This window comes from Hemitrygon akajei, chromosome 8 (genome assembly GCF_048418815.1).
Source record: "Hemitrygon akajei chromosome 8, sHemAka1.3, whole genome shotgun sequence".
Lineage (NCBI taxonomy): Eukaryota > Metazoa > Chordata > Chondrichthyes > Myliobatiformes > Dasyatidae > Hemitrygon > Hemitrygon akajei.
The window spans coordinates 126,980,186-127,006,349 of record NC_133131.1 but is presented as its reverse complement, the minus strand read 5'-3'; the positions used below and the strand labels follow the sequence as shown (position 1 = coordinate 127,006,349).

The following is a 26,164-nucleotide window of genomic DNA, read 5'->3' as shown; positions in this document are numbered from 1 at the left end:
ATTGCCTGTAGAAATAAATGCATGAAGTAAGTTTTTTTTATTACTACTAAATAAGTGCATAATTACATGATATAAAGCAGAGACACACTGCAGCATGGTAGAACTTATGGATAAAGAGGAGCAACATCTCTTTGAAGTATTTGCATGAAACAGATACCCATGGAACTTCATACGAAGATGACAACGAGGTTGACAGTGCACGAACCAAGAAGAGACAAAACAGGTTGACCTTCCATACAAAATATTTTGGAAATGTCGGCCTGACTGCTCTAAGAACCTAGAATTTCAGTCATGCACCAGCCAACAATAATGTTGAGGAGAGTACTTTGCAGACCAAAAGAACGAATCAGGCTATTAGACAAGATCAATGTGGTCTACAAAATCCAATGTGGGGACTGCAGCAAATATTACATCGGCCAAACTGGGTGAAAACTATCCGCAAGGATCCATGAACATCAACTTGGTTGTTATACGACATGACCAGCTCTCCCTACTCTGTACCCTGAAGATCGAGAAGGGCACAAATTTGACTGGGCATCAGTGAAAGCCATGGCACAAGCGAACACACAGCATGCAAGAGAATTCCTAGAAATGTGGTTTTCCACAAACAATTCTGTAAATAAGAATGTAGATCTCGATCCTATTAATGATCCACTGTGGGCAAAATTCCTGACCACCATGCATGAAGTTCACTACACAGCCAATCAGGGATGAGATTTCCTCTTTACATCACAATTGAGTTTTCGAAATGATGCCCAATCAGCTGATTGAAAACTATATAAAAGTCAAGCATTCAGAGAACACACCAGAATCATCAGCACACTGATGGTGTCTGCTCACATGGTGATGAAGCATATGGCAAGAAAACTGCCAAGATCAGGGAACAATTCAACCCAATCACTCGAACTACACATCTTCTAAATTATTTCCAATAAAGCAACTAATATATACAAGTTTGGCTACCTTCCAACCTGATGGTATGAACGTCGTTTTCTCCTTCCAGTGAACAAAAATTCCCCACCCACATTCCCCACTCTGACCATTTACTTCTTCCTTGCCAATTACTTCCCGCTAGTTCCCCTCCTCCTACCCTTTCTCCTATTGTCCACTGTCCTCTCCTATCAGATTCTTTATTCTCCAGTCTTTAACCTTACCCAACCTGGCTTCACCTATTACCTTCCAGCTAGCCTCTTTCTCCTCCCCCAACCTTTTAATTCTGGCTTCTCACCCCTTCCCTCTCTGTCTTGAAGAAGAGATTGTTTACTCTTTTCCACAGATGCTGCCAGACCTGCTGAATTCCTCCAGTATTTTGTGTCTGGCTGTCTCTCTCTCTCTCTCTCTTTCTCTCTCTCTCTCACACACACACACACACACACACACACACACTCTCTCTCTCACACTCACATACACACAGACACATTCACTTTCATGTCATAGAATGCTACAACACAGAAAATGGCCCTTTGGCCCATCTAGTCTGTGTCAAACTATTAATCTGCCTCATCCCATCTACATTAATCCCTCATCCTCCGCCACAACTGACAGCTCATTTCACACACTGCCCTCTGGGTGAAGATCTCCCCCATGCTCCCCTTAGGCATTTCACTTTTCACTCTTAACATATGATCTCTAGTTCTAGTCTCAGCCAACCTCAGTGATAAAAAGCTGCTTGCATTTACATTATCTATATCCCTCATAATTTTGTGTAGTACACCTCTATCAAACCTTCCCCCATTCTCCTATGCTCTAGGGAATGAAGTCCTAACCTATTCATCTGTTCCCTATCACTCAGGTGCTCAAGTCCTAGCAACATCCTTGTACATTTATTCTGCACTTTCAATCTTATTAATGTCTTTCCTAGAGGTGGATGTCCAGAACTGTACACAGCACTCCAAGTTAGGTCTTATACAACTTCAACATAACATCCCAACCCCTATACACAAGGCTTTGATTTATAAAGACCCTATTTATCTCTTTGATCTACTGCACTCCTCAGTGCCATACCATTCACTATGTAAATTTGTCCTCCCAAAGTGAAACACCTCACATTTCCCTGCTGAAAATTCCATCTGCCAATTTTCAGCCCATTTTTCGAGCTGGTCCAGATCCTGCTGTAAGCTTTGACTGCCTTCCTCACTGTCCACTACGTCATCAATCTTGGTGTCATCTACAATTTCGCTAATCCAGTTCACCACATTATTATCCGGATTGCTGATTATAGATGACAAACAATGGACCCAGAAATAATCCCTGTGAAAACTGCTAGTAACAGGCCTCTTGCCAAAGAGACAACCATCTGCTACTACTGTTTGGCTTCTTGCACAAAACCAATGTCTAATCAAATTTTTGAATGCCAAGTACTGAACCTTCTTGACCAGCCTCCTATCCGGGACCTTGTCAAAGAGTTTGCTATAGTCCATGCTTTTCCTTCATTAACTTTCCTGCTGACTTCTTTGAAAAACTCGTTCAGATTGGATAGGCATTACCTACTGTGTACAAAGCCATGATGACTATCCCTTGTCATTTTCAAATACTAATATATCCTGTCTCTTAGAATACTTTCCAATAACTTGCACACTACTCATGTCAGGCTTACCAGCCTGTAATTTCCTGGCTTATTCTTCGAGCTTCTCTTAAACAACAGAACATTAAGGAGAATACAGTCCTCTGGCACCTCACTCATATCTAAAGATGTTTCAAATTTCTCTGCAATTTCTGCACTAGCCTCCCACAGGGTCTGCGAGAACACATTGTCAGGCCTTGGGGTTTTATCCACCCTAATTTGGCTCACAACAGAAAACACCTCCTCCTCTGTAATTCGTATAAGGTCCATGACATCACTGCTGCTTTGCTACACTCTTGTAGCCTCTGTGTCTGTCTCTCGAGTAAATACAGTTGCAAACAAATCCATTTAAGATCTCCCCATCTCTCTCATCTCCATGTATAGATAACCACTGATCATCCAAAGGACCAATTTTGTCCTTTGCTATTCTTTTGCTCTTAATATATCTGTAAAAGCCCCTGGAATTCTCCTTCACCTTGTCTGCTAGGGAAATTTCATGCCTTCTTTTAGCGTTCCTGATCACCTTAAGTGTTCCCTTGCTCCTCTTATACTCCTCTTCCTGCCTATACCTGCTTTGCACCTACTTTTCTTACTTTGTCGAAAACCAAGGTTCCATAAACCTGTTATCCTTGCCTTTTATTCTGTCAAGTGCATAAAAAGTTACCTTTCATTTTGACAGAAACATAAAAACTCATTTTACTGTACACGTAATATGTTCCCAATGAAAAATATATAACAAATGACCCAAATTAAAGATGGTCCATCAGAGAAGTTGTTACTTTAATAAAATCAGTTAAAGAAATCTGAATGGCTTACAAGGAGTTTTAGAAAGCATATTGCAAAAAAATAATAAGGCATTTGAAGTCAAGTATAAGCTGAAGAAAAATACTGAACAAAAAGATCCATACCGAACGACCTTGAAAATCATTGTCCTTCTAATAGTGTTTCCATTAACTTCTCAGTGAGTCTGCAGTAAATCCAAAGTTAGGGTTGGATTAACAACAATGTATATTGCATCCAATATACATAGGAATTTGTGGTTATACCTACAATGCTGCTAGGGAGGGACTCCAGGATCTTGAATCAGTGACAGTGAGGGAATGGTGATGTATTTTCAAACTCAGTATGCTGTGTGGCTTGGAGTGCAAATTCCAGGTGGTGGTCTTCGCATGCTTATGCTACTGTTACTGGTAAAAGTCATGGGTTTGGAAAGTGCTGTCTAAGGAGTCTTGGTGAAATGCTGCAGTACAACGTGTAGATGACACTAACTGCTGCTGCTGTGTATTGGTGGTGGAGTGAGTGAATGGTTGTGGATGGAGTATCTACCAAGTGGGCTGCTATGTACTGTATGTTGTCAAGGTTCTTTGGGTTGTTGAAACAGCACTCATCCAGATAAGTGGAATATATTCAATCACACTTCCAATTTGAATTGTGTGTACAGGCTCTGGGGAGTTGGGAGATGAGATACTTGCCATAGGAGTCATTGCCACTGGCCTACTCTTTCTGCCACACTTTGTATATAGTTATTTCAGTTCAGCTTCTAGTCAATGTAACCTAAAAAATATTGATAGTTGGGGATTCAGTAATGATAATGTCAAGGGGTGATGGATTTTCTCAAACAAATGAATTAACTACTCATCTCCTCAAGTCTTCTTCACCATTTAATATGATTATGGCTGATTGTAGCCTTAGTTTTACATACCCATCTGCTTGAGGTGCTTTTCAAAAACAGAGCTAACTCTGCCTTAAAAATAATAAAAGGTTCACAACCTTCCGAGCAAAGCTCCCTGTTTTTTTCTTAAATGGACAATACATCTTGTATGGTGTTGTCATGACTCAACTCACTCTTCTAAACATCAGCAAGTTCAAGCCAAGGTTGCCTCACTATACCTCATAAGATAACCCACCCATTCTAGCTACCACTCTAATAATGCTTCTCTGAACCACCTCCAATTATTTAAATCTTCCCTTAATGACGTGAACTAATGAGAATAATTTTAATGTAGATTGGAATAAACTTTTGTGAAGTGGTGGGGGAGATGGTGAAGAAAGACCTGGCCAAATTTAACTACAGACCTAATCACTATTGATAATAATCACTATTGTTGATTAAAAAGAAACATGAATACAGTATCTCATTAGTTCACATTGACGCAGTTGCATTAATAAGGCTATGTAGACGATCTTTCACCTTGTATGTACTCCAAATTTTGTAACTATAGCAGAAAAGCTAGGCATGGAATTTGAGCTGTTTAAGATTAACCACTCTAGGACTGAGAGTCCTTTAGTACAGGGTTGAAAAGTTGCATCAGCTGAAGCTTTGCTCTCGTTCTGGCTGCAGTCCTGAAGTAGTGTGTTAAAGGGTGAAAACACTTCTTACATGAAGATTTTATTTACTGAAATCAAACACTGCTTTCATTATGGATCCTATTCTGCTCATTATAGATCTCTGTAAACATAATTTTTTTGGCACTGTCCTTCAGGTTTAGTTAACAGTGATCTTTGTGGGAAATGTTTTCCCCACCAAATGAGAAAATGATGCTGTGCCAGCTAGTTAGTTAAAATGTGAAGTAGGAGCATCACCCCACTGCAAAAACTAGTTTAATAAGCACAAAAAAATCACTAGTGGTAAGCATAATTCCTCCTTCTCTAGGCTCTGATCTTGACCTTCATTAAGGTCATTTTTCCAGTTTTCCAACATTCCAATTAATTATTATTATAAACCCACAATGCCATCTCCTATTCTCTCTCAGCACACTGACTTCCTCCATTAATCCACTGTCTTCTAACTACTATCAATTGCAGAAACTATATTAAACTCAATTCCCTCTTGAACCTACCCCACTTCTCCCTCTACATGACACTAAAATACATCATGCCAGGGAATTCAGTGCCAGCTCATCATTGTCCTCAGTCAGAAAGATTAAGAGACACTGAAAGTCTGTAGGATGGCTGTCACATTCATCTGACTCACAGCCAAGTAATATCAATAGACAATAGGTGCAGGAGTAGGCCATTCAGCCCTTCTAGCCAGCACTGCCATTCACTGTGATCATGGCTGATCATACACAATCAGTACCCCGTTCCTGCCCTCTCCCCATATCCCTTGACCCTGCTCCTACAAGAGCTCTATCTAACTCTCTCTTGAATGCATCCAGAGACTTGGCCTCCACTGCCTTCTGGGGCAGAGCATTCCACATATCCACCACTCTCTGGGTGAAAAAGTTCTTCCGCATCTGTTCTAAATGGCCTACCCCTTATTCTTAAACCGTGGCCTCTAGTTCTGGACTCACCCATCAGTGGGAACATGCTTCCTGCCTCCAGTGTGAGCAATCCCTTAATAATCTTATATGTTTCAATCAGATCCCCTCTCATCCTTCTAAATTCCAGTGTATACAAGCCCAGTCACTCCAATCTTTCAACATATGACAGTCCCGCCATTCCGGGAATTAACCTTGTGAACCTACGCTGCACTCCCTCAATAGCAAGAATGTCCTTCCTCAAATTTGGAGACCAAAACTGCACACAATACTCCAGGTGGGGTCTCACCAGGGCCCTGTACAGCTGCAGAAGGACCTCTTTACTCCTATACTCAATTCCTCTCGTTAGGAAAGCCAGCATGCCATTAGCTTTCTTCACTGCCTGCTGTACCTGCATGCTTGCTGTCATTGACTGATGTACAAGAACACCTAGATCTCATTGTACTTCCCCTTTTCCTAACTTGACTCCATTTAGATAGTAATCTACCTTCCTGTTCTTGCCACCAAAGTGGATAACCTCACATTTATCCACATTAACCTGCATCTGCCATACATTTGCCCACTCACCCAACCTGTCCAAGTCACCCTGCATTCTCATAACATCCTCCTGACATTTCACACTGCCACCCAGCTTTGTGTCATCAGTAAATTTACGAATGTTTCTTTTAATCTCTTCATCCAAATCATTAATGTATATTGTAAACAGCTGCAGTCCCAGCACCGAAACTTGCGGTACCCCACTGGTCACAGCCTGCCATTCCGAAAGGGACCCGTTAATCACTACTGTTTTCTGTCAGCCAGCCAATTTTCAATCCATGTCAGTACTCTGCCCCCAATACCATGTGCCCTAATTTTGCCCTCTAATCTCCAATGTGGGACCTTATCAAAGGCTTTCTGAAAGTCCAGGTACACTACATCCACTGGCTCTCCCTTGTCCATTTTCCTTGTTACATCCTGAAAAAACTCAAGATTAGTCAAGCATGATTTTCCCTTCATAAAGCCATGCTGACTCGGACTGATCCTTCTACTGCTATCCAAATGTGTCATAATTTCCTCTTTTATAATTGACTCCAGCATCTTTCCCACCACTGACGTCAGGCTAACCGGTCTATAATTCCCTGCTGAAAAGTGGTACATTAGCCACCCTCCAATCAGCAGGAACTGTTCCCGAATCTATAGAACATTGGAAAATGATTACCAATGCGTCCATGATTTCTAGAGCCACCTCTTTAAGTACCCTGGGATGCAGACCATCAGATCCCGGGGACTTATCAGCCTTCAGACTCAGTCTATCCAACACAGTTTCTTGCCCAATATAAATTTCCTTCAATTCATCCTTTACCCTAGTTCCTTTGGCCACTATTACATCTGGGAGATTGTTTGTGTCTTCCCTAGTGAAGACAGATCCAAAGTACCTGTTCAACTCATCTGCCATTTCCTTGTTCCCCATAATAAATTCACCCGTTTCTGTCTTCAATGGCCCAATTTTGGTCTTAACTTTTTTTTTGCTATTCACATACCTAAAGAAGCTTTTACTATCCTCCTTTATATTCTTGGCTAGTTTGCCTTCGTACCTCTTTTTTTCTTGGCATATTGCCTTTTTTGTTATCTTCTGTTGCTGTTTAAAAGCTTCCCAGTCCTTCGGTTTCCCGCTCATCTTTGCTATGTTATACTTCTCTTATTTTTATACTGCCCTTTACTTCCCTCGTCAGCCACGGCCGCCCCTTACTCCCCTTAGGATCTTTCTTCCTCTTTGGAATGAGCCGATTCTGCACCCTCTGCATTATTCTCAGAAATATCTGCCATTGGTGTTCCACTGTCTTCCCTGCTAAGGTATTGTTCCATTGAACTTTGGCCAGCTCCTCCCTCATAGCTCCATAGTTCCCTTTGTTCAACTGTAATACTGACACATCCGATTTTCCCTTCTCCTCAAATTGTAGGTCAAAACATATCATATTATGGTCACTACCTCCTAATGGTTCCTTTACCTCGAGGTCCCTGCATCAAATCCCATTCATTGCACAACACTAAATCTAGAATTACCTTCTCCCTGGTAGGTTCCAGTACAAGCTGTTCTAAGAATCCATCTCAGAGGCACTCCAAACTCCCTTTCTTGGGTCCAGTACCATTCTGATTCTACCAGTCTACCTGCATGTTGAAATCCCCCATGACAACTATCATTACCTCTGCGACATGCCAATTTTAACTCTTCATTCAACTTACACCCTACATCCAGACTGCTGTTTGGGGGCCTGTAGATAACTCCCATTAGGATCTTTCTACCCTTAGAATTTCTCAGTTCTATCCATACTGACTCTACATCCCCAGATTCTATGTCCCCCCTCACAAGGGACTGAATATCATTCCTCACCAACAGAGCTACCCCACCCACTCTGCCAGTCAGTCTGTCCTTTCGATAAGATGTATATCCTTGAATATTCAATTCCCAGGCCCTGTCCGCTTGAAGCCATGTCTCAGTTATTCCCACAACATCGTACTTGCCAATTTCCAACTGAGCCTCAAGCTCATCTACTTTATTCCTTATACTTCGTGCATTCATATATAATACTTTTAATTCAGTACTCCCCTCTCCTTTCATATCAATTCCTATTTCACTTGACCATACTGTATGATCTCTTCTTGAGCTTTCTACTCCATTGATTCTGTTGTCCTTTTTAACTTTTCTTATTTTCACTTTCCCTTTAACTCCATCCTTATATTTCCAGTTCATCCCCTCCCCCCCACTACTTAGTTTAAACACATCCGTGTTGCAGTGGCAAACCTGTCTGCCAGAATGCTGGTCACCCGTCTATTAAGGTGCAACCCGTCCCTTTTGTACAATTTATCCCTACCCCAAAACAGATCCCAATGGTCCAAGAATATAAATCCTTGCTTCCTGCACCAGTTCCTCAGCCACACATTCAGATCTATTATCTCCCTGTTCCTGCCCTCTCCAGCACAAGGAACTGGAAGTAAACCAGAGATAACCACCTTGGAAGTCCTGCTTTTCAGCCTTCTTCCAAGTTCTCTGAAGTCCCCCTGCAGAATGTCCTTCCTCTTCTTCCCAATGTCATTTGTGCCAACATGCACTACCATTTCCAGCTGTTCACCTTCACCCTTGAGGATTCCCTGCAATCGGTCTGTGATGTCCTGGATCCTAGCACCAGGAAGGCAACACACCATCCTTAAATCTCACCTGTTGCCGCAGAAACCCCTTTCCGTACCTCTTACTATGGAGTCCCCTACTACCACAGCTCTTCCAGATGTGTAACTCCTCAGCTCTGCTTCTGCACCAATTTTCAGCTCGCAGACCTGTCCACCTCTCAGACTAGCAGTATTTTCCATCCTGACAGCTTCCAAGAAGGTGAACCTGTTTACAAGAGGTACATCCCCTGGGGTCTCCTGTACTTCAAGCATCCTTTCCTTCCTCATCATCATCACCCCGTTTCTCTCTTCCAGTATCCTCAGTGTAACAACTTCACTGTAGGTCCTGTCCAGAAAACCCTCATTTTCACAGATAAACCTGAGGTCATCCAGTTCTTTCTTCAGTACTGCAACATGCTTCTTCAGAAGCTGAATCTGGACACTCTTTCCACAGCTGTAGCAGCTAGGGGCACCATCAGTGTCCCTGACCTCCCACATCATGCACATAACACACTGAATTAGCTTAGCAGTCATGTCTTCACCCTCTCCAATTGTGCCTAGCATAGTCTCCTCTCTCAGCCTCCTTGCCAAAGACTAGCACTTTTCACACCAGACATTTCCCTCAACCAGGCCACTCCACTTGAGCTCTCCCTCTTTTTATTTGCTTGAGCTTTGCCAGCTGCAAGGTCACCTGACCTCAATTGCCCAATCAGCTGTTTTCTGCTGAGTCTGAGCTATTCAAATCTTGATTGCCAATCAACTGCTAATCAACTCTTGATTGCACTATCCAACTGCCAAAACTGCCAGAATCTCTCGAGCCAAAGACTAGCACTTTTCACACCAGGCACTTCCCTCGACCAGGCCGCTTTCCGACGGGGAACCACATTTAACTGATCTCAAACTGTATGGTTGAACTTCCAGCATCTGCAGATTACCTCGTGGTTGAACTTCTCTTGCGTTTCTGTGAAGTCTGTCATTGGTATCCTGATCTTTGGCAGTTTCCTCTTTTTCTTATGTCTGTTTTGCTAGATCATGTACTTTCTTCTCCTGTACCATAACAATTGCCTCATCAATTGACTATAGCTGAGATTTACACAGGAGATAGAAAGCTTTCCTGAGAACTTCACCTTAAGGTATTCCATCTTTCCCAAGAACCATCTCATAAATTGGTTCCCTGAATGATTTGGCTAACAATTCAAAGGTGTCTGTAGATGCTGAAACTCACAGCAAGAGAAAGCTGTTGAGGTACTGGTGGCAACTTCAGCTCAAGAAATAGTTCTTCAGACAGTAATATTTTCAATACCCTCTACTTAGATATAAAAAAAATGAGAGCATCCATAACAAGAAAAAAAGTCGAGATGCATCAGCAAATCAGTGCCATATTGAAAGCCTACTTATAAGCTCCTAGCAACATGCATGAAAGATTGATAGATTAAAATAATCACAACATATCAATTTGTGCATTTATTCATTTCGGCATATATACATATATGCAGTAGTTAGGATGACTAAGACTTTTGCACTGTACTGTAATTGTCAATGTGGAGCAGAGGATGTGTAAATCTGGCAAGAGCGAAGGACATTGGGAATGGCGAGGGTGGAATGTTGTGGTGGGGTGTGGGACAAGTGGCAGAGAAAGAATGACAGATGTGGGGGGTGGTGTAGGTGCAGACACACCCAGCCCTGAGACACCAGGCAAGGAAATTTGATTTTAGACAATTGGTTTATTGATTATTACTAAAGTCGCTGGTGGTTGCTGTTTTCCCCTGCCATCCCCATCCCTTTCATCTTTTCCCAAACATGATTCCCCTCTCCCTGTCCCCTTCCCACTCTCAGTCCACAACAGAGACCCATATCAGAATCAGGTTTATTGTAAGACCATAAGATATAGGAGCAGAAGCAGGCCATTTGGCCCATCGAGTCTGCTCTGCCATTCAATCATGGGCTGATCCAATTCTTCTAGTCATCCCCACTCCCCCGCCTTCTCCCTATACTTCTTTGCCCATCCTTCTAAACTATCTAAGTCTCTCTACAGGCTCTCTGTTTCCTCAACACTACCCGCTCCTCCACCTATTTTTGCAAATTTAGTCACCAATCCACCTATCTCAGCAAATTTAGCCACAAATCCATTAATCCCATAGTCCAAATCATTGACAAGTGATTGACATTCCCCCTCTCTGGCAAGCAACTTGCCTCCCAACCACTCAAAACATTGCCCTAAGAGACCATAAGATAGAGGAGTAGAATAAAGCCATTTAGCCCATCGAGTCTGCTCTGCCATTTCATCATGGCTGATCTATTTCCCCCTCTCAGCCCCAATCTCTTGCCATCATGCCCTGACTAATCAAGAATCTAACAAATTCTGCCTTAAATACATGTAAAAATACATGTTTTCCCATCCTCAGCCCTATCACTACGGTTCCCATCCTGCTGCCAAATTACTTTAAACCCTCCCCAACAACTCTAGCAAACATGCCTGCAAGAATATTGGACCCTCAGGTTCAGGTGTAACCTGTCCTTTAGTACAGGTGGTTCAAGACCTATGTCTTGAAATTTGTTTTTTTTTGTGGTAGCAGTACAGTATAATACATCCTAGCTATATATATGAGTCTAAGACTTTTGCACAATACTATACAGTATACACTTTAGAAACATTATAAGGGTATAATTTCATAACTTTAGAAAATTCACTGCTATATTTTTTATAGGGATTGTATGTGCCTTGGAAGGAAGCTTGGGTGTGGTAGCACTCCTGCAAACCACATAGAGGTCATGTGCTTTGGTCAGTGCTATTTATCTTGAAGATATGTGTACACTGTAGAACATAACAGTGTAGAGAGTGATTACTTAAAATATAGTTAGGATATAAACAACTAAATGTTTGCTTTGTCTTGGGTAGTGTTCAATTTCTCAAGGTGGTCAATGTTAATAGAATGCCCAAAGATTAAGACAAATACGGAATCCAGAAAAGGAAGCCAAGAAAGGAATTAAAAGGGGCAAATAAACTGTGAGTGCAAGTTAAGTAATCATGAAGGAGATAGTTAACCACAAGAGGAAGCTAGTGAGAAATATGAAAACAGGTAGTAAGGCATTTTTAATTAGATAAAATGGAGGAGCAGATTTGAAAGGGCAAAGTGCTTACCTCTGCTCTTGTTTTTTTTAATGTCATTGTTTTAAGTGTCTTTATGGCTTTAAGTGACGAGTATACTTACACTCTTGAGAGCTGTAAATGGTATAAGGTTTCGGATATTCAAGAAGTGAATCACCGCCAGAGGATATCCAGGTTTTGTATTTATGTGACTGATTTGAGTATGTTTTTGACTAACACGCATGCACACACAAAAAAATTGATGAACACACATGAAGAAAATTACTGAGACTCACTATTTTTCAGAGTCATACAGCACAGAGTCTAACATGTTCATTCCAACCTATCTATACAAACTCCTTTTACCATCACATGGTCCAAATGCTTTTAGTACCATTTAATGGTAATTAGAATTGGTTTGACACCCTTTAAATGTAGTCGGTCATTGATAGTTCTATAAGGTGAAAGTTAATTGCCACTGATTAGCTTCAGTTAAAATGTTGCCTGAAGCAAAATGTGTGTTATTATCAAGTAACTGTATATAGCACCAAAAACTATCATTGTCAGCAAATATTCCCAGTCTGGTTTAGTAGCGCTTAGAAGATCATAGATAAAGCAGCTAAAGGTAGTGACAGCTGCATTTTCAGCTGGGAGGAGATTTCCATTGGGCTTCTTTGATGTCTTATGTTGTTATTGGTGCTTTGGCAAATGGTGATTTGGCATTAGTTACAGTTTTTCTTAACTCATCTCTAGAAATCAAATCTGTATGTGGTTGATATAGTCTTTCAAGGGATCTGGTTATGATTGTTACTGACAACATGTAAATTAACTATAAGGACATTAGAAACATAAGACATAGGAGTAGGTCATCTTTCCCATTGAACCTGCTCTGCCTGCAAGTAAATATGCTTCTTGACAGCACAATTGGTAACTCCTTCCATCAATGTACTTATAATTCAAACAGACTTGGCTAATTTTGTATTTTATCAGGTCAATGTGAGTGTTATAACTATATAGGATAAATCAGCTAGAGGCATGGTTAATTCTCAAGTGCAGGTCTTCTTTGCAGTAGTAGGATGTTCTTAGTCCATAAAGCTAGTCTGTATGTTATGTAAGCAGCTATTTTTTAATGTTGTGTAGCGAACTATAGTCCCTGAAAATGAATTTCTATTCCTTACAGCCATATAAAATTACATAAGGATGCTACATTACATTGAAAGTATTTTCTTTTACTTACAGTATGTAGGAAGGAATTCTTTGAATCCACTGGCACATTTACATCTCCAAACTATCCAAGTGGCTTCTCCATTTATCGAGAATGTATCTACATAATTACTGTGGAAGACAATAAGCAAATTCGGCTCAACTTTACTGACTTCAAAGTGAAAGGATATCAGACTTGTACTTCTGCCTATGTTGAAATTAGGTAATTTAGCAGTCCTTGACACTAATTATTTAGATATTACCATTTTATTAATCCTCAAAAGATGCACTGAATTTAAGTATACAAACTAACAAAATATACAGAATATTGTTTGTAGAAGCTTGTTTTTTAACAGCACAACAGTAAACAGTAAAAATATGAACCAGGGTGTTACAAATAATATTTGGGGTCCATCAAATAGTTCAACAGATTTATCATAAGCCTTTGACCTATAGTTTTTAGGTAGCTTTGTGAATCAGAATCAGGTTTAATATCACTAGCATATGTTGTGAAATTTGTTCTGTGGCAGCTGCACATTGCAATATGTAATAAAAATATAGTAAGACATACATTTAAAAATTAATTTAAATAAGTACTGTAAAAAGAGAGCAAAAAAATAGTGAAGTAATTCATTGTCCATTTAGAATTCTGCTGGTGAAGGGGAAAAAGCTGTTCCTGAAATATTGAATGTGTGTCTTCAGTCTCCTGTATCTTATCCTTGACGATAACAAGAGGGTGATGGGCTTCCTTAACGATGGATGCCACATTTTTGAGGCCCCACCTTTTGAAGGTGTCTTCAGTGCTGGGAAGGTCAGTGCCCATAATGGAGCTAGCTGAATTATCAACTTTCTGCAGCATTTTCCAATCCTTTGTAGTGGCCCCTCCATACAAGATGGTGATGCAACCAGTTAAAATGCTCTCCAGGGTACATCTGTAGAAATTTGTGGAAGTCTTTGGTGACATATCAATATACTAGGACAGGATACATCTTCAGAGATGTTAACACCCAGGACCTTGAAACTGCTCACCCTTTTCACTCCTGATCTCTCAATGAGGCCTGATGTGTGTTCCCTAAGCTTCCCCTTCCTGAAGTCCACAGTCAATTCCTTGGTCTTACTGACATAGAGTGTAAGGTTGTTGTGTGACACCACTCAACCAGCTGATCTATCTCACTCCTATATGCCTGTATGCCTCCCCATCACCATCTGAAATTCTGCCAATAGTTGTGTCATTGGCAGATTTGTAGGTGGCTTTAGAACTGTCCTTAGCCACACAGTTATGGGTGTATAGAAAATAAAGTAATAGGCGAAGCATGCATCCTTGAGGTGCACTAGTGTTGATTGTCAGCGAGGAGGAGATGCTATTTCCAATCTGCACTGACTGTGGTCTCCCGATGAGGAAGTCAAGGATCCAGATACAGAGGGACGTACAGAGACCCAGGTTTTGAGGCTTGTCTATTAGAGCAGGATTGTGTTGAACACTGAGCTGTAATCAATAAATATCAGCCTGACATGGGGATTGCTATTGTCCAGTTGAATATAAAGATATTAACTATTGACTTTTGATCACACTATTAGATTAACTTTCCTTTAGTAGGCACATGTTTCTCCTTATCAGTGGCTCTTAAAGGCTGTACAATAAAATGATGTTTTCTTTCCTTTCATGTTGTGGAATCAGAAGGAATGTAAGTACAGTTCTTGATACTACAGAAATGCTACTGAAGCCTGCTATTAGCCATGTTCAATTCCCTCTAGTTTTGAGGCTCAGAATATAACCGTGGAGCCAGATGAAGGATTGCCAGGAGGAGGATGATGGACAGATGGAGCCAGACTGGGGAAGGGGGACAGAGGACTGCTGAGACTGTGGCTAGTGGGTGATAGGTAGAGATATAATAAGAATAAATTTAGGCCAATGGAGCCAGATGAGTAAGAGTAGGCATGGAGGCTGTTTGGTGATAGATGGCGAGATGAGGTAGAGGTGGAACCAGATGAGAAAGTGGGAAGAGGGAAGGAATAGGAAAGAGAACTAGTGCTGAGGAAACCCTGATAAATAGATATGTGAGTGAATGCAGATGAAACCAGGTTTGGGGAAGGGATCCTGCACCTACGGAATAGGGCAAGAGAAGGGATGGAAAAGGTGATTGAAGTGAGATCGACCCCGGATAGACTGGCAAGTGTTTGAAAGACACACAGGAGTGGGTTAACTGAAATTGCAAATTTCAGTGTTCAGCCTGGCAACATGGAATCTACTATCATTTACTGACATCACGGATCATGTCTCCTCCAGTCTGTGTGTCTCTGAAATATGAAGTATTTCCTTGTATATAATGTGAGCTATGATGTGTGTCAATTCCTTTCTTACATGGGTGAATTGTCCAGATAACCTGCTGGTTAAAATGAAAGGAAACATGAAGGAGCGGCGTTTTTGAGTATGTAGGCATGACATAACTTTTATTACCTGGAAACTGGTTTTACAGCCTAATTAAACTATATTGATGTTTATACCTTCATCCATTCCACTCCATGGTTTAAGTTCCTTCCACAGCTTCAATTGTCCTTTATTATAAATCATATAATTTATCTGGCTCTCCTTGAGGTTCTTACAACAAGACATATTTATATCACTGAGACGATGTTATGTTTATAATTAAGACTTATTACTGGTACCAGGAAAAAAACTTGCAACTCTATAATTCATTAAAAAAAAAAGACTTTTTGGCACATAGTTGCAATTGGCAGTGAACTTGAAGAGAAACCATTTAAGTATCCACATCTTGTTATGATCCAGTTCTTTTTTTCATATTCAGGGAACTGTAATTAATGTAGAGTAGCACACAAGACTGAGGATATGGAATGAAAAGATGTAAGTCTGTTAAAGATGCTTATAAGAGAGAGTCTTCATTTGCAAGGAGATGGCAGTAGAAGAGGACATGGACCAACATGTTGGAGTGGGAGTGTGGAGTGGAATTAAAGTGGTTGGCCATCAGGAAATCCTGCCTGTTCTGGACAGAGTGAAGGTGTTTGATATAACAGTCTTCCAATCTACATCAATCTCACCAATGTAGAGAAGAACACACAGGGAGCACCAGATGGCTCCAAGAAGCTTGCAAGTAAAATGTTGACTCACATGTAGAAAGAAGCAGCATTGATAAGATGAAAAAACAAAACAAAAAAAGTAGGAGTAGTATTAGACCATCTGGACCCTCAAGCCTGGTCTACACATTCAATATGATCATAGCTGATCTGCTCAGGACCTAGCTCCTGTTCTGTGTAACTTCCTCATATTTTACAAACTTCCAAAAGATATCACCCTTGTCTTTATATACCTCTGATGTCTAGCCTCCATAGCATTTTCATGTAAAGAATTCCACTGAATCACCACCCTCTGCAGGAAATAGGAAAGATAGTATTTAGATGTCATATGCATTTCTCAGAAGCACATTTAATACCTTACACAAATCCATGTAATTAATGCCAAAATCACATGAAATCATTGCAGCCTGAAGTTTCTAATGTTTGCTTTTTGTTTCAGAAATGGCGGATATGAAACATCTCCGTTGGTTGGTCAGTACTGTAGTGCAAGAGCCCCACCGCTCATCATATCCCACAGCAACAGACTATGGATTAAATTTAAATCAGACAATATTTTTGAATACCATGCATTCATGGCTTACTGGGATGGTAATTCTTCAGGTAAAATCCTTGCTTTAAATGATGTAATAAAAAATGAAAATATTTTATTTGGATAAAAATAATTTTTGCTTTAAGCTGGGCAAAGAACTATAAGCCTTTATTTCAAACGATAAATATGATTAGATTCAAGAACCCTCATTTAAATAGTTTTCTACCACTTAAACATTGAAATTGTGTTTGGTTAAGAATTGATTAACTTTGACCTGTCTATTTCCAAGCACACTTCTGAAATAGCAAATGATAAGACCATAAGATCATAAAATATTAGAATTAGGCCATTTGGTCCTTCAAGTTTGCTTTGATTTCATCATGGCCGATCCATTTCCCACTCAGTCCAATCTCTTGTCTTTTCCCTGTAACCCTTCTTTCCCTGATTAATCAAGAACCTATAAAAATCTGCCTCAAATATACTCAATGACTTTGCCTCCACAGGCGCTCTCTGGCTGAAGAAATTCCTTCTCATCTCTGTTCTAAGTGGATGTCCCTCTATTCTGAGGGTGTGCCCTCTGGTCCTAGACTCCCCACCATAGAAAAAATTCTCCCATCATCCATTCTATTGAGGCCTTTCAATAGATTTCAATAAGATCGTCCTTCATTCTTCTGAATTTCAGTGAGTGCAGGCACAGAGCCATCAAACGCTCTTCATGTGACAAGTCTTTCAATCCTGGAATCATTCTCATGAACCTTCTCCAATGTCAGCACATCCTTTATTAGATAAGAGCTTTGAAAGGAAGAACACAACTACAGCTGTGAAGACCCTGCTGCATCTGATGACCCTTTGTTCTCCGTCTCATAGGCCGATGTTAGGCTGTCTTTAAACACAGTGAACCCTCGCATTGTGGAAGGTCCTGATGGAGTACCTGGTAAGGCTCTGAAAACCTGTGCCAACCAATTAGCAGGGGTACTCAAATACATTTTCAACCTCTCACTGCTACGGGCGGAAGTTCCCACTTGCTTCAAAAGGACAACAATTATACCAGTGCCCAAGTAGAATAATGTGGGGTGCCTTAATGACTATCGCCCGGTAGCACTCACATCGACAGTGATGAAATGCTTTGAGAGGTTGGTCATGACTAGACTGAACTCCTGCCTCAGCAAGGACCTGGACCCATTGCAGTTTGCCTTTTGCCACAATAGGTCAATGGCAGATACAATCTCAATGGCTCTTCACACAGCTTTAGACTACCTGGACAACACAAACACCTATGTCAGGATTCTGTTCATCAACTATAGCTCAGCATTTAATATCATTATTCCCATAATCCTGATTGAGAAGTTGCAGAACCTGGGCCTCTATACATCCCTGTGCAATTGGATCCTTGACTTCCTAACTGGAAGACCACAATATGTGTGGATTGGTGATAACATATCCTTCTCATTGACGATCAACACTGGCGCACCTCGGTGGTGTGTGCTTAGCCCACTGCTCTGCTCTCTATATTCACATGACTGTGTGGATAGGCATAGCTCAAATACCATCTATAAATTTATTGATGATACAACCATTGTTGGTAGAATCTCAGGTGGTGACGAGACGGTGTACAGGAGTGAGATATGCCAACTAGTGGAGTGGTCTGCAGCAACAACCTGGCACTCAACGTCAGTAAGACAGAAGAGCTGATTGTGGACTTTAGGAAGGGTAAGACAAAGGAACACATACTGATCCTCAAAAAGGGATCAGAAGTGGAGAGAGTGAGCAGTTTCAAGTTCCTGGGTGTCAAGATCTCTGAGGATCTAACCAACATATCAATGTAGTTATAAAGAAGGCAAGACAGCGGCTATACTTTATTTAGAGTTTGAAGAGATTTGGCATGTCAACAAATACACTCAAAAACTTCTATAGTTGTACCGTGGACAGCATTCTGACAGGCTGCTTCACTGTCTGGTATGGAGGGACCAAACGAAGCAGCAGAAGGTTGTAAATCTAGTCAGCTCTATCTTGGGTACTAGCCTATAAAGTACCCAGTACATCTTCAGGGAACGGTGTCTCAGAAAGGCGGCTTCCATTATTAAGGATGTCCAGAACCTAGGGCATTCCTTTTGTCACTGCTACCATCAGGTAGGAGATACAGAAGCCTGAAGGCACACACTCAGCGATTCAGGAACGGCTTCTTCCCCTTTACCATCTGATTCCTAATTGGACATTGAATCTTTGGACTCTTCCTCACTTTTTTAAATTTACAGTATTTCTGTTTTAGCACATTTTTAAACATCTGTTCAACATACATACACCATAATTGATTGATTTTACTCTGCTAGATTATGTATTGCATTCAACTGCTGCTGCTAAGTTAACAAATTTCACGTCACATGCTGGTGATAATAAACCTGATTCTGATTCTGAAAACTGTTCACAATGCTCCAAGTGAGACCTCACTTGTGCTTTATAAAGCCTCGGCATTACATCCTTGTTTATATCTTCTAGCCCTCTTGAAATGAATGCTAACATTGTAGTTGCCTTCCTCACCACTAAATCAACCTGCAAATTAACCTTCATGAAATCCTGCATGAGGACATTCAGATCCTTTTGAACCTCAGATTTTTGAATTTTCTCTCCATTTAGAAAAAAGTTTAAGCTGTTATTTCTTCTATCATAATGCAAGCCCATACACTTCCTGACACTGTATTCCATCTGGCACTTCTTTGTCTTTTCTCCTATTCTGACTAAGTCCTTCTGCAGCCTCCTTACTTCCTCAACACCTACCTGGCCACAAAGCCATCAATTCCATCATCCAAATCATTGGCATATTATGTAAAAGAAGCAGTCCCAACACAGACCCCAGTAGAACACCACTTGTCCGAAAGCCAACCGGAAAAGTTCCCTTTATTCCCACTCTTTGCCTCCTGCCAATCAGCTAATGCTTTATCTGTGCTAGAATCTTTCCTGTAATACTGTGGGCTCTTGATTTGTTAAGCAACTTCATGTGTAGCACCTTGTCAAAGTCCTTCTGAAAATCCAAGGACACAACATCCACCAACTCTTCTTTGTCTATCCTGCTTGGTATTTCTTCAAAAAATTCCAACCAATTTGTCAGGCAAGATTTTCCCTTGAGGAAACCATGCTGACTTTGGCCTATTTTATCATATGCCTCCAAGTACCCAAAATTAGATCCTCAACAATCAACTCTAACATCTTCCCAAGCACTGAGGTCAGATTAACTGGCCTATAATGTCCTTTCTTCTGCCAGTCACTCTTCTTGAAGAGTGGAGTGACATTTTTCCAGTCTCTGGAACCATGCCAGAATCTTTTGATACTTGAAAAATCATTACTAATGCCTCCAAATCTCTTCAGCCATCACTTTCAGAACCCTGGGGTGTAAACTGTCTGGTCCAAGTGATAGACCTAATTTTCAGCCCTTTCAGTTTACCAAGCAGCTTCTCCATAGTAATGACAACTTCTCTCACTTTTGTCCTTGACACTCCTGAACTTCCAGCATATTGCTAGTGTCTTCCACAATGAACACTGATGCAAAATACTTATTCAGTTCATCTGCTATTTCCTTGTCCTCCATTACTACTCTCCAGCATCATTTCCCAGTGGTCAGATATCTACTCTCACCTCTCTTTTACCCTTTATATACCTGAAGAAACTTTTGATATCCTCTTTAATATTATTGGCTAGCTTACCTTTGTATTCCATCTTTTCCCTTTTTATGAGTTTTTAATTGCCTCTGTTGGTTTTTAAGTGTTTTCCAATCCTCTAACTTCCCAAAAGTTTTCATTTTATTCTATGCGTTCTCTTTTGTTTCTTTTTATGTCGGCTTTGACTTCCCTTGTCAGCCTTGGTTGTGTCTTCCTGCCTTCAGAATAGTTCTTCTTTGAGATGTATCTATGCTGTGCCTTCCAAATTGTTCCCAGAAACTCCAGCCATTGCTGCTCTTCCATCAACCCTGCTAATGTCCCCTTCCAATCAATTTTGCCCAGCTCCTCTCTCAAATCTCTGTAATTCCATTTTTTCCACTGTAATACTGATACATTTGCCTTTATCTTCACTTTCTTGAATTGCAGGGTGAACTCTATCATATTATAATCACTTTCACTTCAAGGTTCCTTTACTGGTCAAGATGGCGCCAGTGAACAATGACCCTTCCTCCAGATGGACAATCACTTCAGTTTTTCTGCTTCTTCTTTTTATCTTAATTTTGATTTTGAAACTGTTGGAGTCTGGGACTTACAATCTGTAGTTCGATCGAGTGAGCTAGCACGCTGTTGGCCCTGAGGAACTTCCAGAAGAGAAATGTGAGCACGAGCTACCAGGAGAAGAAGCTCCGAGACAGGTTGAGGGGCCTTGATCAACTACATTTTTCACAGATTAAAGCATCGAGGAAGATTGAAACAAAGAGGCAAATGCAAAAGAGAGCGAGTGATTCTTGGAAAGATCATTTGTTCGTATTGCTGATTTGGGCTGTTGGTTCATGTTGCCTCACTTGCAGGGGCCATTGATTCATGTTGCTGCCTTCAGAGGGGCCGCTGGTTTGTGTCGCTTTCTTTGGAGGGGTTGCTAGTTCATGTTTCTGCCCTCGGAGGAACCACTGGTTCATGTCGCAGCGCTCGGAGGGGCTGCTAGTTCATGTTGCTTCCCTCAGAGGGGCCGCTGGTTTTTGTTGCTTCCCTCGGAGGGGCCGCTGGTTTGTGTCGCTGCTCTCGGGGGGGGGGGGCTACTGGTTCAAGTTGCTGTCTTTGGAGGGGCCATTGGTTCATGTTGCAGCCCTCGGAGGGCTGCTGGGTCCTGATGCTCTTGGAGATGTTATTGAAATTTTGAGATTTATGGATTGGACTGTAGGTCATATTGGCCTCTTTGAGTTCTATGTTTTTTTTATCGTGTTCTCATCCATTCTTTCCTGTTGCCAATTTGTAGGCTGGAGGTTTGGGGTTTGCAAGTTTTTGTTTCGCTTTTCTTTTTGTGCGGTAAAGGGCAATTGATGGCTTTCTTTCAACTAACACTGTTTTTTTGTACTTTATGGCTATCTGGAGAAGACAAATCTCAGAGTTGTATTCTGCATACATACTTTGACAATAAAATAAACCTTTGAACAGTTGATCTTAAGCTCTCTAATTAATTCCAGTTCATTGCACAACACCCAGTCCAGAATAGCTGATCCCCTACTGGGCTCAACCACGAGCCGCTCTAAAAAAGCCATCTTGTGGGCATTCTACAAATCTCCTCTCTTGAGATCCAACACCATTCTGATTTTCCCAATCTATCTGCATATTTAAAACCCCCATGACTATCATAGCATTGCACTTTGACATACCTTTTCTATCCCCTGATGTAATTTGTATCCCACATCCTAGCTACAGTTTGGAGGCCTGTATATATGGTAACTCCCATCAGGGTATTTTAACCCTTGCAGTTTCTTAGCTCCACCCACAAAGATTCTATACCTTCAGACCCTATGTCACTTCTTTCTAAGGCTTTGATTTTATTTTTTTACCAACAAAGCCACCCCACCCCCTCTGCCTACCTGCCTATCCTTTTGATATGTGTACCCTTGAATTTTAAGCTCCCAGTTATAATCTTTCCCCTGCCACGACTCAGTGATGCTCACAAAATCATACTTGTCAATCTGTAACTATGCTACAAATTCACGTACCTTATTTCATATACAGTGTGCATTCAAATATAACACTTTCAGTCCTGGATTCATCACCCTTTTTTGATTTTGCCTCCCTTTTACATTGCAACTCAAACTGCTGACTGCAGTTTTGCCCTATCATCAGCCTGTCCTTGCTTGTGGTCTCACTACACACTGCCTCTGTTTGTAAACTAACTGCCTCATCCTCAGCCCTCTCACTCTTGTTCCCATGCCCCTGCTAGATTGGTTTAAACTCTCCTAACAGCTCTAGCAAACCTTCCTACAAGGATATTGGTCCCTCTCGGGTTCAGACGTAACCCATCTCTTTTGTACAGGTTGTATCTTACCTAGGAAGTGATCCCAATTATCCAGAAATATGAAGCCCTGTGCCTGCACCAGTTCCTCAGCCAAACATATATCTGCAAAATGCTTCTATTCTTCCCCTCACTAGCGCATGACACAGGCAGCAATCCAGAGATTTATACCTTGGCAGTCCTGCTTTTCAGCTTTCTACCTAGTTCCCTAAAATCTCTCTTCAGGATCACTCCACCTTATCTACCTATGTCATTGAAGCCAATATGTACCAAGACTTCTAGTGGCTCATCCTTCCCCTTAGAATACCATGGACTTGATCTTAGAAATCCCTGACCCTGGCACCTGGGAGGTAACATACCATCTGAGTGTCTCTATTGCATCCACAGAATCTTGTCTCCCTTTCTCTAACTATGGAATCTCGTATCACAGCAGCAGTCCTCTTCGCCTCTCATCTCTTCTGAGCCACAGTTCCAGAGACCCGGTCACTGTGGCTCCCCGCCCCCCCAGAAAGTCATCCCCCTCAAAAGTATCTTAAACAGAGTACTTCTTACTGCGGGGAACAGCCACAGGGGTATTCTGTACTGGCTGCCCATTTCCCTTCCTTCTCCTGACGGTTACCTTGTACCTACCTCCTGCAACCTAGGAGTGATTACCTCCCTGTAGCTCCTATCTGTCACTTCCTCAGTCTCCTGTACGAGCCAAAGATTACTGGCCTCCAGTCCTGTTCCTTCAATCCTTCTCTGTGGAGCTGCACCTGGTGCAGATGTGGTTATCTGGGAGGCTGTAGGTCTCCCAGAAGTCCCACATCTTACACAAAGAATGTAACATTGCCCCTGGAGTCATTCTCGTTGCTCTAACTATGCTCTATCATTAATAAATGAACACAGATCTGAATGTATGTGCATGGAGCATATTAGAAGGATAATTCAACAGACTGTTGAACATAAGATATTTCTGATTCATACTCAACTATTATCTACTTTCTCATGGCCTGTCTAAGAATGCATCTTATTCTAGAACCAATTTCAGGAAATGAATATGGACCCAAATTCACCCTATGCCTTAGGGTGTAAAATCTTACTTGATGTTTAAGATCCGCAAATCAATGATTTTTGAAATTTGAACTATAGATTAACTTTTGACTTTCCACAGATACTGTTGAATTAGTAATTTCTTCCAGTGTTTTTTATGCCTTGGCTTTGAAATTCTGATAGTTGTAATATTTTAACCAGTTTAGTGACATCTAATGATACTTGACGGTCTTCTTTTGTTTTTTAATGTGTTCTATTGGGTTTCTTTGTTTCATGGCTGCCTGTAAGATGAATGGTTGTATAAATGGTTGAAGTAAGGTTGTATACATACTTTGATAATAAATGTACTTTGAATTTGTGTTTTAGTAATGTGAGTTTTTCTATAGCTCCTTGTGTTGACTTGGTATTAGGAAAAGTTTGATTAATGAAGATAATCCATGGAATAAATTCTGTCCATTTCTTTCAGGCTGTGGAGGAACCCTCACAACAGCAACTGGTAGTTTTACCTCTCCCAATTATCCAATGCCATATTCAAATAATGCAGAATGCTACTGGCTAATTCAAAGCAGTGCAGGAAGTGTGATTGAGCTACAATTTGAACAATTCCATTTGGATTCCAGCACTGGATGCATGACTGATTCTTTATCTGTATGTACATTTTCACTTAACTTTTTTTTACATGGAATTGCTCTGATAATTTTACTGTTATTTCAAGGGTTTTTGATTCCCAATTGACAAAATAATGTGCAACATTCATGTTTGACTATTTCATTGTACTTCTGTTATGGATTCTAAATATTGGGGTCAAACTATGTTATGTTGTAGTCCATATTATATAATACCCAGACTGAAGGGCTTCTATTACAATATGCAAATTAATAATTTTTTCCAATTAATCCATTTTGTATTTTTTATAGTATATCTGTTCTGATTATGGATGTTTTCATGCTTGAACAGTTGCAAATAGCTTCAGCAAAAAAAGAAATGCAAGTGCACTTTTTTCAGAATTTTTAATGCAACCTTTGGCGTTATTGAAGTCCTTGAATCTTTTTGTCAGTAAGTCATGTTCATGCAGTATATATTCCTCTTCCCCCTTGTGGCACATCACGTGACAACCTTGCCATTTCTTTAGCATTTTAGCGAGGCCAACTTGATAGCTCGATGCTCAACCCAGCACGGATGGAAAGCGTGCACAGAGTCAGCCAGATTCAAACCCAGGACTGCTTGCCTTGAAGTCTGGTGGGGATGTAATTACGCCACTGGCCGGCTCATTCATGCATTATACTTGTTACTTTATAACAGTTATTTCACGCCAAAGAAAATGCAACAGATGTTCTACTAGGCATTTTGTCGCTTCACTTATTTGTAAAATGGTAATTTAACATGGCTACCAATGTAGTTAATATTACTCTGCACATGCAATTTTTCATATCACTCAGGAGATAAATATACAGACATTTGCACATTCTGGTTTGATCTCAGGAGATAAAATGTGAACTCACAGTATTGGATTAGATTTGCATGGTGGTGTTATCTACTCTTGAAAGAAAGCAAAGTTGCATCATTCGTCTGACCTGCTATACTATTCACTATGCTTAGTACTGGTAAAAAAGTCAAGTAGTTTGATTACATTACCTTATTTTACTCTTCTAGGTTTATAATGGAATAAATACAAATTCTCAAATTTTGGCCAAATTGTGTGGTAATCAGACTCCAGCACCAATCCTTTCTTCCAAAAATAACATGTACATAAAACTCCAAACTGACAGTTCATTAACAGCGGGAGGATTTTTTGCTAAATATAGACACAGTAAGTAATCTGCAGTGAAAATGTTCTAAAATGGCCCACTTTTATTCTTCGCTTTTCATAAGTCAGTAGTGTTCCATCTATTCCTAGTTTGTATTTCAAGTATCAACTGACTCCTTCCTTCAGCACATGATGTAATTTTTTTTAGGATGCAAGTCAGGGGTTCCCATCGTGGGGTCTATGGTCTTACTGATAGGGGTCCATGGCATAAAAAAAGGTTGAGAACCATTGCTCTAGGTTTTGTTTGTCAGAGAATTGTGAATGAAGACCATGTGTTTGAAGAGCCAGTAGAGACTTTTGTTCTGGCATTTCCAGAGAAGAAAAAGAGGTAAATAGGTCTGCTATTGCCAGGTATCTTTAGGAGTGGGTTTTAAGTAATGTGGTATGGCTCTAATATTGTTCTCAGACACTGGAATTCTGTTAAGCATTACATTTTAGAACATACCTTCAAAGATATTCTGTTTTACTTCTGTCGCTAGTTTAC

The 26,164-nt window shown here is 40.7% G+C and overlaps 1 protein-coding gene across 1 annotated transcript in view; it reads left to right on the top strand.

Annotated features, from left to right (window-relative positions):
* Positions 1–26,164, top strand: part of cubn (cubilin (intrinsic factor-cobalamin receptor)) — a 355,208-nt gene that overhangs the window by 79,712 nt on the left and 249,332 nt on the right. Inside the window, exons 24-27 of the mRNA XM_073055305.1 lie at positions 13,295–13,481; positions 16,791–16,951; positions 24,340–24,521; positions 25,527–25,683. Of these exons, the coding sequence (XP_072911406.1) occupies positions 13,295–13,481; positions 16,791–16,951; positions 24,340–24,521; positions 25,527–25,683 (687 nt within the window). The remainder of the gene's footprint in view (positions 1–13,294; positions 13,482–16,790; positions 16,952–24,339; positions 24,522–25,526; positions 25,684–26,164) is intronic.